The sequence below is a fragment of the Dromaius novaehollandiae genome, chromosome 9 (assembly GCF_036370855.1).
Source record: "Dromaius novaehollandiae isolate bDroNov1 chromosome 9, bDroNov1.hap1, whole genome shotgun sequence".
In the NCBI taxonomy this organism is placed as follows: domain Eukaryota; kingdom Metazoa; phylum Chordata; class Aves; order Casuariiformes; family Dromaiidae; genus Dromaius; species Dromaius novaehollandiae.
Window position 1 is genome coordinate 22,182,679 of NC_088106.1, and position 16,367 is coordinate 22,199,045.

General features: G+C 50.8%; 1 protein-coding gene across 1 annotated transcript in view; it reads right to left on the reverse strand.

Moving 5' to 3' along the window:
* Positions 1–7,087, reverse strand: part of SGPP2 (sphingosine-1-phosphate phosphatase 2) — a 32,109-nt gene extending 25,022 nt beyond the window's left edge. The window contains exon 1 of the mRNA XM_064516927.1: positions 6,881–7,087. Within this exon, the coding sequence (XP_064372997.1) occupies positions 6,881–7,033 (153 nt within the window). The 5' untranslated portion in view covers positions 7,034–7,087. The remainder of the gene's footprint in view (positions 1–6,880) is intronic.
* Positions 7,088–16,367: the final 9,280 nt, after the last annotated feature.

The window sequence follows — 16,367 nt, forward strand, 5'->3', positions numbered from 1 at the left end:
TTACACAGCTCGTGAAAAAATCTCAAGCATAACTAAGCAAAATCAGCCACTTCAGACACGAAAAGACGGTCAGCAGAGACGGACACGCACGCGTGCAGGACTGCTCAACGTGCCCAGCACACAGTAGCTCTGACAGGTCCAGGATGCACTTAAGAGACCTCATTTTATCCCTGAAGATTATCATTTTTAATCTTAATTGCAGATGAGTTTCCTTTCCACCCTGATTAGTACTCAGGTGGTAGACTGAATTATACGCTAAATTACTGTCCGCTGCCCTTGGAGGAACGTAATAAGGCCTCCCTCCTTTCAGCGAAAGGACACAAACAGACCCCACAGAATCTGTCAAGTCACTTAAGTATAAAACGGAACAGAGTAAGACCAGAGTTGACAGAGCACTCATTTAGGCAATTAATATGAAGAACTAATGAAGGAAAAAATGTGATTAAGTCATCTTGCTAAAAGGAAGTCTTCTTAATTAAAAAAAAGGGGGCGGGGAGTGGAAGGGAAGAAGAAGAGACAGAAAAACCCATAAGCCTTCAGACTTCACGGCAAACGCCTACGCGCACATCCCCGACACGAAGGATAACACCCTTGCCTCGATTTCCATACATGCTTTTTATGGAAAATCACCCTTCTCGTGAATATCCCAACTGCTCGAGCAGCTCCCCAAGCTCCCGCTTCTCCAGCTGCTGTTTTTAATTGCTGATGAGTGCCAACAGCAGCTTGCTGCCAAGAAAGCCCTGCAACACTAGCGTAAATTAGGCTGTGCGCATCTATCTTCTGACAAGCATTCGGAGGGCTGCTCATCTTCCCGGCTTAACCTGCCAAAGGTTAAGCGAGCTGGCTACGAGGGCCTGCGGTGCCCTGACAGGGCCATGGGCTGCCGGCACGCTTCGGCGTCCTCCCACATTCCTGCAGGAACTGGCTGGTTTGTGCAATAAGGAAGGAACACGGCAAGAGAGAGGCAGAAGAGGGAAGGGCAGAAGAAAAAGCTTCCTTCCTCCCTCCCTATTTTGCAGGAGAACGGGTTTGTTTAATTGTGTTCTAATTCTCCAGGATTAGACTGAAATTTTGTGGGATGCACCAAGGAGCCTACATCTGGAAGTGCTGGAAGAAGTCACTGCAAGGATTAGGAAGCTGCAATGTCTGTGGACAGAGGGGAAAAAACGCTGCAAGAACTGGAGAGAGCAAGTTCCCGACCGCACAGAAGGACGGAAGTCTGACTTCCAAACGGAGATCAGAAATCGCTCTGACACCCAGCTGTACTTCATAGCTCTGAAGGCTGAGCGTTACGAGCAGCATTTTTGGATAGAAGTATGTGTCACAGAACAAGTTTTCAAATCACGCAATATTAGACGGCCAACCTGCCCACACACTAGCTCCCAGCCAGCACCGCCACCTCGTACACTTTTGACTTCTTGCCAAAACGCCTTAGTCAGTGCATCAGCAGGAGCGGCACGGTTGTGAGATGCCCACACTGCTCTGCAGGAGCAGGAGAAGGGGTCAGGGGGAGGCGGGGAAAGCTGCTCGCTCCCCTTTTCCCCAGCACGCCGGGGTCTGGGGAGTCTCAGCTGACGGATGACTTAAGTCAAAGGAAGCATGAGGGAAGGGCCAGATGACCATGGAGAACCAGGACTTTGCTGTTACGTTTCTCTTTGGAGCAAAAGGCTTGCTCTCGACTTAAGATTTGGTTTTAGACACTGACCACAGCCTGGAAATTTGAGCCCAAGGATTAGTAACCTATTTCTCTCCAGCAGCATAACGAATCCCCTTGGCTTGCCTCTGTGCAAAGGCTGTTTCCACTGCAGACATCTATTTGTAGAGGCACAGAGCAGCAGGCCCTTTTTTACACTATCTTACAATCAGGCAGCAGTACAGAGAGAAATGATTGTTTCCTTGGCAGACAGTTTTAGGGTCCAAGCCAAAGAGCAGTTTTCTGAGGTGGGGCCAAGAAGGCTTCAGGATCGTTGCATTAACGATCACTGTAAACACACAAGTCCCAGGCAGATATCCCCCGCTAAGGCAGAGACCACTGCAGACGGGCAAGGGGCACGGTGCTCAAACTGCAGCTCTGAGCAGAGAGAGGCACCTGGCAGACGTCGCAGCAGCGAGCCAGCGCCGGGGACGAGCCCGTAGACAGGACGTGCTCAATCCACTGCCTTCCTCGTGATTAGCTGCAATTAGCCCAGGCCACACTGCTGTTGGTCCCGTTTCAGACGGGGTATCTCACAAGGAGGACAGCAGGTAACCCAACGTGGCCAGCCAGCGCCATCAGGAGCAGATGGCCATGCTGAAGGGGCTACTCTGGGACTCCAGCGCTGCCACCCACCGTGGCATCCTCCTCCTGTCCCTGCTTCATGCAGCAGCTCTGTGCAAAAGGGCCCCACCTCTGCCAAGGCACGGGGTCCTCGCTGCCGATGCCAGCGAGCCCTTTCACACGCAGACGAGCACTTTGTCTCTGCCCTCTCACGGCATCAACGAGGTGTCTAACTGACACTGTCTTCTGTAAAACAGACTATCTGGACGTTCTCCATTTGCACAGAGAGACGTCGATATGGAACACTGAAGGCAATACATTAATTAAACTCACTAGCAGTTTATTGTTACAAGTATTTCTAGCTGCAAAAGGGATAACAGCAAAATGGCCTGCTATTACAGAATGATTACGTTATCTTCATGGGAGCCACAACCGGCAGACTCAAGGGACTATGTTAGCAGTAGTCCACAACAGCCAGTTTTCTTCAAGAGAAAGGATTAAACATACACATTTTTTCTTCTGTTACAGCTAGCAACAAATATGTAAAATAGTAAATAATATACTGATAAAATAGTAATACATGAGTCACATAATCCTAAAAGCAACTGTATACCTCTAAACCCTTAGTGGTTTATTTCAAAAAAGAAGATCCAGCTGCTGACTATACTGAAATAATATGAAGCCCTATCATACAGGAACTTTAATAGTCATTTTAAATAAATAAATAAATAAACTATGTAGTTTCTCATATTTAGACAACACTACGTGTCCCTTCTAGATCTCAGATTTACTTGCCTGCAAGCCCATAGCAATCAACAGTCATCTTTCACTGCCTGTGCAACCCGTGCAGAGCACATACACGAGGTAAAGTAAAGGAACGGCCTGTCCAAAGGATTTCCCAAGGAGAACAGATTTCCTCTGGCTCCTTGCCCATAAACCTAGCCTGTACTCCAGAGATCCAGAGGAGAAAAATGACAGCAGATGAGGTTTTATTCTTCTGTTTGATATCTGAACTAATGGCCTAAGACGCTGAGCAGAATTATAAAACAGTAAGTGGCTTACCTCCGAGCACCGGCATTAATCCCAGGACCCTGACCGCTCCTCACTGCAAGGTCCAGCGGCCTCCAAAAAGATGACTGGAGCCGTGCACTGGGAAGCACCGAGTCATGAAGCCCCTCATCACCGGTTCCCCACTCGGGCCAACTGCTGCCTTTCTGCAGCCGCCTCCGTCGGCCTGTCCACCGCTGCCAGCTGCCACAGCAGCGCTCAGCGCGCCCCCGCACCACCACCCATGTCCCCCCCGTGAGCCATCTCCGGAGCAACAGGCACCGAATAATTAAACAGGATACACAACACAATCCAGCAGCGCCAGTTCACAAATGTTTACTAGCATCAGGTGTTTCCACAGCAAGACCTAAAAGATTACTAAACGCAGGTAGCAACCTGCACGTGCCTGGCTTTGTTTGCTACCTATTTTCTGGACTTTTTTTTTTAAACCTTTTCTTATGGTTTTCCAACTACTTTCTGCTGTCATGCACTACCAAATCTTGGCTATGACTGTAGGTACTGTCATCTTCAAAAGGACTTTCACTCATAGGACTCAGGGACCAAATTGTCTGATCAATCCCTCTCTCTCTTGCAGATTACCTAAGCACTTACTAATCATTTTCCACGGGAACCTCAAAAACTGGACCCCTGCAGGACAGACAGGCTCCCCAAGCAGCCACAGCAGCAGTGGGGACGCAGCCGAGGAAGCCCCGGAGCAGTGCTGAGGAGCACCAGCCTCATGCACAGCACGCCTAGATAAGCAACAGGATCCCTTGTTTCTCCAGCTGCAGAGGAACTTCCTTGCTGCAGAGGAACTGCCAAAATACGAAGTTATATTCTATACGAGGAGAAAGAGTTGGCACTTCAGCCAGAAATGCCTTGCTGCTGACAGTGCTCATGGGCTCTTCATGGAAGGTGCTGTATCTCCTGCTGAGCCCATCTTGGCCACTGTCAGCTTCTGCTGTACTGTAATGGGAAACAATGTGAAATCTAGTACGGCAGTATCATAATTAAAATAGGAAAAATAAGACTCGGGCTGATGTGAAATCTATTGCAAGGGAGCACAACACAGTGGAAGACCTTGATTTGAGCTCTAGAGCAAGCCTACTTCAAAATTACCTCATGCCTCATTACAGCAAAAGCAGAGCTTTCATCAAGGTGGAGCCAAGAATTGACTCAATTTCTAGGATTACAATCCACCTGAGATGGATGCATAGTTTCATCTACCTTTTCCATTTTTGGTACCGTCACCTTCCTACCCTGGTAATTAGCCTGCTCCTCTAAGACGCGAGCAAGAATACAATCATTAAATGGGGCCAGGCAGCTTGTAAACATTATACTGGTCTGGAGCCGCTCTAACAGTTAAGGTATAACTACATAGCAAATACGAACTGTACTCTTTCACAGTCAAAAAAATAGATTTCAAGAGATGATAAAGCATCCAGGAAATGGAAGAAGGGAGAAAAAAAACAGGCGAGTCTCTGCAGAGGACTTTAAATAAGAGATTTTTTTTCCTCTGTTCCCTTTAATTCAGAATATCAATTTAATGAGCAAAACTCCATCAGGATGTTACAGATAAGCAGAGCTCTACTCTTTAAATATGAATATTTATTTGGGCACTCACTAAAACACTGGACAAATCTTCAGGAAATTAGGCAGTATTTTTAAGTGTGCTATTTCAGGACATCAAGAAGACCATCAGGAAAAGACACCTTCCAATCAGTTTCAAAAACAAATCCCCCGTGAATCCAGCCAATATTACAACGGAGTGCAGAACACCGAGAAGTATCAGCTAGAGACGGGATAATTCAGACAGCTAATCATAAAAAGTTAACGTCTTGTCTTCCACAATAATAAAACTTGACAGTTCCTTCCATGAAAACCCACGGGTCTGATATTAAGTCTCAGCCAGGGCATAAATCCAGCTAGCACGTTGCACTCGCACTGTTTCACATTATCTCCAGAAATCTGAGCTTTCGTTGAAGTGGGGGAAAATAAGTGTTTCTAACCGATCTGGTGAGCAAGGGAACATCAAGAACACGGACTAAGCAACTAGCTCAATACTCGGGAAACACCCGCCGCCCTCGCTGCCCCACGGAGGGGCATCAGCCCGGCCTGGCCACCGCGCAGCTCCTCGTGGGGCAGCCGGGCGGGACGACAGCGACGCGGAGCACAGCGGCCAGGCACGCGGTTACGCGCTCCGTTTCCACGCGTCCAACCCGCTGACGGCCCACGGACTCGCAAGCGGAACCTGAACACCTCCGGGACTGCTGTGTCACAACAGCGAAGGCACAGCAATGAGAAAACTGCTACCTCCTAACACCTCCGCCCTGAAAGCGCCGCTTTGAAACCCCGCAAACCGCAGAGGGCGGCGGGAGCGCCAGGAAGGGGCCCGAGCGCCGCGGGGCCTGAGGGCAGCGTCCCAGCACGCTGCCGCGAACGCCCACCGCCGAAAGGTTACGGGATTTTGCTGAGGACTTTGCCAGGCGTACCGGGCTCCCAAACCCACCTCTGCGGATGCGTCCGGGCCGTGCCGGTTCCCTCAGCAGCCGAGCAGCAAGCGTGCTCGCCTGGCAGGTGGAAGAGGCAAAGTCAGGTCCCTTCCCGCACCACGACGGTAACCCACATTTCCCGACTTCTATTCCGGAAAGGCCACGAACGGCAGGTTGAAAAAGACCCTCTTTGCAACGTGGATTTTCACAGGGCTACAGAGAGCCCGTCTGTAATTCCAGCGCATCACTGGGGCATCGCTCAAGCCACCGCTCCTGTCTGTTTTCTTTGGATTTGAACCCCACTTCCATGCACTTCAGAAGCGAGTACCCTCATTACACGGAAACAAACCCTCTGCCCCATCCCCACGGCTCGCTGAGTCCCGGCCCCGGGCAGGCCCTGCTCCCGGCACGGACCAGGCCCACGGCAGCTGCTCCAGCTCACGCAAACGGCTCCGCTCACAGAGCATTCGCTTTGATAGGACTTCATTATCGACACGACCACGTTACCTGTGCCACTGCTCAAAAGCAAGTAGTGACATCTTACAATGAGTGTGTGCAAACCCTATTTTAAAGAGGGTTAACTGTCATTCAGAAGCGAACAGACTGAGGGAGTACCCCAATTTTCTTTACCTCCTAACTGAGGCAGACGCTGTTGGAGAATTTTAGATGCCTGAAATGCAAATCTAAGCACACGTCCAAGGGGGGGGGGGGAAAGGCCGCACAAAACGGGAGGAGCAGCACCGTCCAGGCAGGGCAGGCCGGGAAGGCGCTACAAAGCCGTCTGCTAACGAGCCCCGGGTGCTGCAGCAAGGGGGAGCAGCACGCCCGACCCGCGGGCGCAGCTCGCATCACGCCCTTCCCGGCTCCGCGCAGCCTGCCGGGCCGCCCCCGCCCCCGCCCCCGCCCCCGCCCCCGCCCCGCCGGGGCCCCGCAGCCTCCGCGCGCAGCCGCGGGAGGGGGGCGCAGCGCCGCGCCGCGCTCACAGCAGCAGCCGCGCTGCAGCCCGCGATGCAAAGAAACCAGGGCAAGCGAGCGGCGCCCGCAACCGGCACGGGGGGCCGCGGCCGCCCGCGGGGACACTCACCTGCGCGGTGCTGCCCGCGGCCCCGGCGCCGTGCGGCCGCCCGGCCTCCGCGGCGTCGCCGGGCCCCTCCTCGCCGGCGGGGAAGAGCCCGCAGCAGCGCTGGAAGCGCGCCACGGCCTGCGACCCGCGCAGGCTGCGCAGCAGGCGCGACATGCTGCCGCCGCGCCGACCCGCGCAGCGAAGCGCCGCAGCGGCGGCGGCCGCGGGGCCGCGGCAGGTGCCGCCCCGCCCGCTCCCGCGGCAGGTGCGCGCCCCCGCGCCGCCCCGCCCGCGCCCGCGCCCGCGCCCGCGGCAGGTGCGCGCCCCCGCGCCGCCCGCCAGCGCCGCCCGCCAGCGCCCCCTGCCGCCGGCGGCGCGGCCCGAGCTTGCGGGTGTCCCGGGCGAGGAGCCGGCGAACCGCGACAGAGCCGCCCGGGAGGAGGCGACGCGCCCCCCGCCCGGGGCGAAACCCCGCGGCTCCCGTCGCGGGCTCCGGCGCTTCCCCGAGGCACCCGGACGTGGGCGCCGCGCACGGCAACGCGGGCGGCACGGCCGCTCGGAGCGCTGCCCCCGCGCCGAAGGGCGACGCGGGCCTTCCCCCGCGCCCCGGCACTCGCGCTTCCCCCCGAACGCGCACATGTATGTGTTGTGTGCGTACGCACCCGCGTGTACTCGTACCCAAAAGGACACGTCTCCGAGTAGTTTCTCACCCTAGACACAGATTTCGCGCTGATTGCCAAATCATCATTAGCTCAGCGTAGGCTCAATGTGGGCAAATTTATTCCTTTTTTTCCCTTAAATACCCCAAATCATCCAGGATTGCATCGAGGCTCTCTTCCAGAGCCCTGGAAAACCGCAGCCGTGCTCCCGGGGCCAGGCTGCCCCCCGGCATCGCCGGGATGCTTCGGCAGCGCTCCTGGCGCGAAGCACTTTCTCGGCTGCTCAGAATCCAAGCTCCCGCCGCGGGGGGTTGGCCCAGCCACCACGGCAGGTGACCCCACGTCTCAGGCGTCACTATTTTCCGATTGCTGGTGCGTGCACATGCTCGTCAGCGCCCGTGATTAACGAGTTCGGCTCGCTCGTTAGCAGAACCAGTTCAGCGGCGGCCCATGCTGGCCTGTCGATGCATTTATGCTGTTTACTTGCAGGACTTACTTACACACTCGTTCACTTCTGGGTTTGCTCTTTAATGGCTGTAGACTGTATCAGGTGCAGTCATAACGGTCTAAGAAGCTTTTGCTGCTTTTTCCCATTTCTTGGGCATGCAAAACCTCCACGAGTGTGCAATTCCCATTAAGGATTGCATTATATTGCTCAATTCCTTCTACACAGAGCGACTTTGGTGGAGCCGGATGAGAAATGACTTTGGCCCATAGTTCCTTTATGCTTATTTTCTTTGTGTGACAGAAATAGTCTTCAAAGAGATTTCATTCTTATTTTACCCACCTACATGACAAAGTGCATGGGAGTTTTCAACAGGCTAATTTCAGGAGGAAAATCACAGCCCCGCTGAGGGCGACGGGAGCTCTGCCGTGATGGCAGAGAGATAGCATTTCATCCAAAGACACACTGTAAAGTGGGAAAGCAGGAATGAACAGGCATTGCTGGGGCCAATACTGTACCGGGATTTTAAAACATCTCTGTCAACCGCAAAGTCAATACTTATCTGATCTGCCTACATACCCCACTATCATTACAATGCTTCCCCAGTATTAAAATAGAAGTGACAATTTGTAGCCAACTTTTACCTAATTCTTCTCCAGGCAAAACACTCACTAAGGTTAGTGCCGTATACTTCAGTGGGGACTTCAGGATCTGGCCCATAAGAAGTCAGGAGGGCTGAATAAACTCGAATGAGGATTTATTCCAAACTTACATCAAACCTAATGAAGCTCCAAAAAAAAAAAAAAAGAAAAAAAGAAAAAGAAAAAAGGATTTCTGCCTATTGTTTATCTTGATCTGTATTTTCCATATCTTTGCACAATCCAGCTCTTGGTTCACCTTTTATTCACTGAGGCCTCCAAGAAAGCCGGGGAGACTTGGGGACGGAAGTCAGCTTTTAAGAATTTACCATTTTCTTCTGTTGGCTTAGTACAGCTGTGGCTTTAGATTACTTTGGCGGATTATTTTAACAGAAGCAGAGGATTTTTTTTTGCAGAGCTAGATAGGATGGGAGGCAGGATCGTGGGAAGCACCGCAGAACAGCGTAGCGGGAGGTGTCTGGGCCACCGAGAGCGCAGAGAGTTTGAGGAGAGCGCGGCAGGTAGGAAACCGCCTGTTGCAGGGGAAAGGTCCCAGTGACCCAAATAAAATCCTAGAGGAAACTTATTTCATTATTTGTACTGCTCATGGAACAACTCGTTTATCCCTGGTCGGAGCAAGAGCGGGGATGCTTGCTCTCCCCTGGGATAACCGTGCCCCAGCGGCCCGGCCCCGGGATGTGCCTCACGCTGCCTCTGACTGCCGATACGGATGCTCAGCATTTGGCTCCTTGAAAGATTTGCTTGAGAGGGAGAAGAAAAAGGAAATAAAAACTGCAGAAACTCTCCCAAACTTTGTATGCCAAATACAGATTTTCTGACATTTCGAAATGCCATTTTCTGTAAAAATAGCATACACAATATCACCGCTAAAGGGCTAAATACGTGCCGTTCTGAGAGTGTTTAAAAGAAGCTATTTATAAGCCGTCCATTTGCAAAGAGCATTTCTGAAGTCTTAACTGGTGAAAGTGCCAGAAGACCTCCCCGGAGGCTGGGCAGCACACAGCTGTGTTTTCACAAGGGACAGAAATCAGCCCCGGGCTGAGGCGAAGCAGCAAGGTGAGGAAAGGAAGGGTGACTTTCCGGAAAGCCAAAAGCACGGCACCGGCAGAGCACGGCTCGGCAGCCAGGCGCGAGGCCACCGTCCCGACAGCCCGGCACACCTTGCCTCGGTATCCTTCACCATTTTTTGGTAATTTGTGTTTTTCACTGTGTATATTGCAAAGGAAACTGTTAACATTGGTATATTTTTAGTACCAGAAGTCCAAACTACTCTTTCGATAGGATTCTTCCATTTCCTTTTTATTGAATTGACACATCGCTGAACACTTTGCTTTGGGGCCAAGACTTCTCTACCGCACGTCAGACCCCACCAGCCACCAGCCTCCAAGGCAGCAAGCTGCAGCTCGCCCTGTGCCTGGGGCAGAACGGGAGATTTCCAAGTAAGGGGCAGAGAGGGGCAAGTTTCGTCACAGGTGCCCTTGGACACCAATGGATGAGAGACTATGGTTTCCACAGCACTTCCATCTTTCGCTTTTGGTTTAAGGTGTATCAAAGTTCATATAAATTCCATTATGAAGAAATTTCCTGAGCAAACATATTCTGCAGCATAGCTCAATAAAATAAGAACGGCAACGCTTCAGCAGGCTTTGCTCTGCGTCTGCAACGTGAAACCGGGATAGGTGCAATTCTCACTGAATCTCTTCCAAATTTGATCTCCGTTTGACAAGCCGTAACATAAAACCAGCTTGACTTTTGCACCACGGGAGTCTCGCACAGCTGTAACGGGTCTCAAGCCGGCATGTTTTGTATGCCTTTTCTGACTATGAGAAAATACATGCAAATATTTTCTTCTTTAATTTAACTGAGCAGTATGACAAGACTGGGACATGTTTCCGTGGTACATCAGCCATCTTCAGTGCACTGAATGTGTACCTGACTGTCTTTGCACAGATGGTCTTAAAAACATAAAGCTCCAGCACATGGGATCATATGTGCTAAATATATCATTCCTCTAAAGTCCAAACTGCTCCTCAACTCTCATTAGTTTAGATACAGAAAAATGGAATTGTAGACCCATGTTTTGACAAAACTCACATAATTTTATTATAAAATTCTTATTGTAAATGTGGTGATATTTCCAGTTTTAGACAGCATAAGTACAAAAGCAAAGTGAATTTTAGAACTTCGAAAGATGAAAGCATCTCCTCCAAAATCTGCAAAAAGGAGAATCTGCCAAAGCTGCTGCTGCTGCTGTCCTGGGTAGGAATAATTAACTTTTCTGTTTGCAGTGTAAGTAACCAGATAATGCTATGTAATTGCTTATGATTTGCATTGCTTGAAATGGTATTGCTAATTTCCAGCAATGATTAGCATGTCATTTAAATAATTATTCTGCACCGTATCATGTGGAGACTTCAATTGCATGCATCTCTACTGTGAAATTCCTAGAGATGTTCTCAACATCTCTACTTATTTGTAGGCTGTACCATACCTTGGCTGTGTCACGGTTTGGGGACAGTAACAGCAAAAGGGAACTCAATAACGCAGTATTTCAATAACTATCCTAACCCTTAAAGATATTTTAAAAGCATGGCTATCGAAAGAGTTGACCTGATTTTATTTACAATTCCATATTTTAACCCTTCAGGAAACCTTTCTGATGGGCTCAACGCAGGCCTGAACCGCTGCACAGCCCCTTTCCCAGGGCCGAGCGCTGCCTCGCTGCGCCTGGATCGGCAGGAACGGGTTCCCGCGCCGGCGCCACTCTCCAGCGCGTCCCGCTGATGACGCCGGTGCTGGGAGCGGAGGCAGGACGTGGCACGACGGAGTCCTGCACCGTCCGTAAGGGAGCCGGTAAAGGCGCTCGTTCGCCACACGGGAGGGTCTTTGCTGGAGGCGCCCGGCTCCCAGGTCGCTGCGCCTGGCTGCCCTCGGAGGTCGGTCCAGCAGCGCCCCGTGACGGCAGCGACGTGGCCACCGGCGAAAGACAAACGCACTTTCCTTTTGTTCAGTTTTATTCTGAGCAATCTTCTAGTTAGGCAGCCGCGGACAAACTTCCATGGCGCACGCGGAGCAACGCGGCAGCTCGGGCCGTTACCGCCGCGCGCGGTGCGGCAGGGTCCTCCGCCAGCGGCCTCGCCGCGAGGGCAGAGACACCCTCGCGCAGGCAGGAGCCCGACGGCCGGGGCTGCCCACCGGGGCCGTCCCGCATCGCAGTGCACGCTGTGCGGCACAAAACCTCCATTTTTTGTGCAACTTTTGGCTCTTGCTTCAATCCTGTATGAAGGAGGGACTCCGCAAAACGACCGGGCTGCTGACTTCTTTTACTTGGGCTTTTTCTTCCCTCTGTTCAATTTTTATCCTGATTTTTGCAGTCATGAACTAAGTGTATGTTCTTATTTTTAATCACAGCTTTATAAAATGTACAGTGACTAACACAAATCCGTTCTGAAACTCTTCTACTGATAATACTTTAGCTCATAGATTTTATTTTGTCTGTATGCGTGAGATCGGGGTAACTAATATTTCTGAAACCACCAAAAAATGAATGTTCAGTCAATTCATTCAGCTATAAAGAGCTTTGAGATTCTCTGCATTTCATTCTGCTGCCACCCACATTACAGATGTCATCCTAAAACCATAAATAGCTCTTGGGTTTTTTTGCTTTATTTGTACTATTTACACGACAAACCTTAATGTCATTGATTCTATTTAAAAGACAACAAAAAATCCCACACCCGTATGTCAATTTTTTAGCATTGATTGACTGGCAGTAAACCAAGAAGGCTATATAGGCACATCCTCGATGGTATGGGAGATGGAGCCAGTCATCAGGAGGTCAGACAGTGTTTGCCTTGATTCATTAGAAATAATATAGGTCATCCAATTTAAACACTGTAAGCAATAAAATGAACCGTAGTAGTTCACAGTAGTAAGAAAAGCATATGCTGGGAATCGGCCCTGATTCTAGCCCTTGGTACTCAACGATCGATGGAGCAGGAATACTGCCCCGCTTACACCTGGATAAAGCAAGCTGAGACTACGCTGTGTCTCAGGCAGGACACCGAGGTCGGTCCCCCACTCCAGAGCAGACTTTTTCTGCGTCAGGCCTGGACTGGCCCCGGAGGGCTCGAACATAGCAAAGCTCTGTGCAAACCAGTGCAATTCCAGAGCCGCGGACTGACACGCCCTTGCTTTCTGAAATAGGCTGGAAACCCTTATAAATAAGATCCTTCTCAAACGGCGGGAAGGAAGGAAGGAAGGAAAAAGGACCCACAAGAAAGACAGGAATACAGGGCTCTTTGGGGAGAGCAGTGAACGCAGATTCAGACAGTTCAGGCGGTGGCTCGCTGGGCTGTGCCCCTCATCCCTGGGCACAACGCGCTTCTCCTTCTTTCACCTCCAACAACTCATCACAGACGTGTTTTTCTGTTATGCCTCACTCTTAGAGCAAACATTGTGCTGTTGAAATGTGTCTAAATATCACCAAATGGCAGATATTTTCAGTATTTTTTGCTGAGGAGAAACGTGGCCATACTCTGTCCCATAACGCAAACTCTACCAACTGCCTGTCCTGCTGTGTTAGTAACAATCCTCGTTTTTCAGCATTTTAGCAAAAATATTTTCTCTGCATCCCGTTGTTGCCTATCAAACCTCAGCCAGGAGACGATGGACCGCACCAGGCAGGAGCCGGCCGCCCTTGCCCGGGAGGGCCAGTGTTCACGGCCCTACAGCCTCACCTACGGCCCTTGCACAGGAGCTACTGGCCCTGTACGACTTGTCTGCACGCTACCTGTGCTGAGCTTTTACTGCTGCTGAACGTTCAGAGATCTATCGGAAAGGCTGGACCTCCCTGCCTGCGAAGCACCGCTTGGCATCACCGGCCTACGGAGCAACCGGGGACACGAGGCTGCAGACATCCCTTCACTGCTTCACCACAGGCATCGCTGCCGCCCCGTCATCTCAATTTATATGCCCTCATTTGGGGAATATGCATTCTTTTAAAAGACAACGGCAGTGTCTGCAGAGCTTGTAACCACGTTTGGTCTCCGCTCATCATGGCTCATCCATCTGGTTGGCAGTTTTCCTGGCAATGTCTGCGGAGAGAATTCTATTTTAACTCCCTCTCTCAGCAGCTATGAGGTCTCCAGCGATGCAAGAGCTGAGAGAAGATGTGCTCCTTGCTTGCTTTCTTGCATCCGCACCTACAAATCCGAGCCACAGCTGTAGCTCAGTCCGTGCTTCCGGTGGAAGTCACACAGAAGCTTCGGACAGGCTTCTAAAATCGCATTTCAGGCATCACACAGTCAAGTAGGTGAGACGGGACTACAGAAATACATAAAACAAAAATATTGACCTAAATACTCCGTGAAAAAAAAATGTATCGCTGAGATTGCAGCAGGAGGTTTTTGAGGGCAGGAGTGTTTCCAGAGACCTGAAGTGGCCCTAAGAAATATCCTCCCAAACATGGTATTTTTCTCTCAACATGAAGAATGGTCAGTATAGATCACATCTCCCCAAATGAAATATAGGCTGATTCCTAGCATGAAGAATGAATTGCCTCTTCTGCTGTTGATAAAATCATCTAAAGGGCTCTTTTAAAGCAAGTGCCAAACCAAGCTTGTTTTTCACTGATTTTGTAATCTGCACATGAAAGACTCGGTCTGGAACGGAGCCTCAGCCTGGCTCCCCGTTACACTCCCTCAGGTCGGAAAGGGGGAAAATTATGCACGGGGGGCATGACTGGGTATGGACTCAGGAATGCATAAGCAGGGTAACTGCAATGAACCCAGTGGAGTTTCTCCAAATTGGCATTCACTGGTGGGAGGACAAATTTAGTCCACATTCTTGTGGGAAAAACAATTGCGAATAAAAATTGCAATTGAATTAATTTGCAATTATTCTTACTCATAGAACTCGGGAACCATAAACTCTTCAATTAAAGTAATTTAGATTTCAAATTGGGGTGAAGGAGTCTTTTTCTTGACTTGGCTAGAATGGCATTTTTAGTTAATTGGACAGTTTTCTCTCCAGCTCCAACATCCTTAGTTCTCGCTCCCATTGTTAGTTGTTTTCATTCCAAAATATTAAATATCTAATCAATCCATTAGAAGCAAGTTTCTCATCTTCCCTTCCAATATTATGGAAACCACTGGCCAGCATGACAGCACAGCTAACAGCCGTACGCCAAGGAACAAACCAGACATCCTTTTCTCTCTAGTTACGGTCACCCTTGGCAGGGGAGTTCATGGCTGGCCGTATCCTGCCCGGCAGTGCTGAGCCCCTTGGCGCGCCAGCCATCCGCAGCATCCCCGCTCGCCGCCCCGTCTTGGCCGGGGGCTCCCGGCTCTGCGGTTTGCTCTTGCAGACCTCGGGTCGCCCCGGCTCCTGGGGAGGCGGCGAGGGGATTTTTAGGTTCGCGGCAAGTGGTTTTCAAATCTGGTATTTCTTGGGAGGAGATATGAAAGTTTGTCTAAAAGACTAAGAAACTCCCACGTCATCATTTCAGCTCAGAACAGAAAAATTACAGTTTTAACATCTGCATAGATGCAGCAGCATGAAAGCAAAAAAAGCCCAAATCCTTGAGCTGTTTCTTATTCTGAATAAAATTGATTTGAGCATATATACACAATATTGTGGCCTGACTAACAGTAGTTGTTTTAAAACTGCCTTACAAGATAAGTCCCTGTCATTATCGAGGTTTAAATCTTCTCTCCTGGAAGCTTATGAAGAAATTCTTACCAGCGTCACTGGGTCAGGATGTGACCCCAGGAATAACCACTCCTATTTTAATTCAGCGTTGCCGACGATCTGCTGAACAAAGCTCCTAAACCTCTAACGCATCTTCTACCCGTCGAGAAACAGCTTTGCTCCGTCAGGGAAAGGCAAGGACCATCTGGGAAGCAGAACCAAGAGCAAACAGCGATGCCGGCACGCACTAACTACGCTAACCACCATTATTTGGGATTATTCATCCTGGCTGTACTTTCCCACGCAGGCGCTTTCACGTGCCCAGCAGAGCCACATCAGGGAGCGGGTTTTACGGCCCACGCGCCCACCAGGCCGAGCCGCCCCGAGCGAGCGTCCCGCCGCGCCAGCCGGGCCAAAGCGGCTCAGGCGGCCCCGCGCTAGCGCCTGCACGAGCACGTCGCCCTCCGGTTCGGCCTGCGCCGTCGCTACCACGCGCAGAGCACACAGTGCTGCCCAAAACAAAGGGCTGAAGTCCAATTTTTCCTTTCTTTTAGCTTTGTTTTGGAAAAAAAAGAAAAAAAACAATTAAATTAGTGCAATTCCCAGAGTCCTTTCTCAGTTGTATCAACAGGAAAGGGTTTGAATTCAGCTGTTTAGTAGAAGGTAAATTTTATAAAAATACATTTATACTATACCTGCTGCTGCTGCAACCAGCTTACAAGGCTGCACCTCTTGAAACGCCATTTTCTACAAGTTCAGTTAAATCCCTGCCAAAACCTCATCCTCCCTTAACCACAGCTTGCAGCGCACTTACCTGTTTGTCACCCGCAAGCAGAAAAATAACGTGGAGAATAAATGGGGGCGAATAGTAAGAAATTGCACGGGATTTCGTCGTTCCCAGCGCTGGTGCTGCCTGCGCTTCTGCAGCCCGCCCGGCACAGAAGGCGGCTCGGGAGATGGAGGCTTGTCCTCCAGGGCAGGGCCGGCGGGAGCCTTCCCAGCGCTCCCAGAGGAGGCACGACGTCCACCCCGGTCTTTCTCACCCTCCAGTTGAA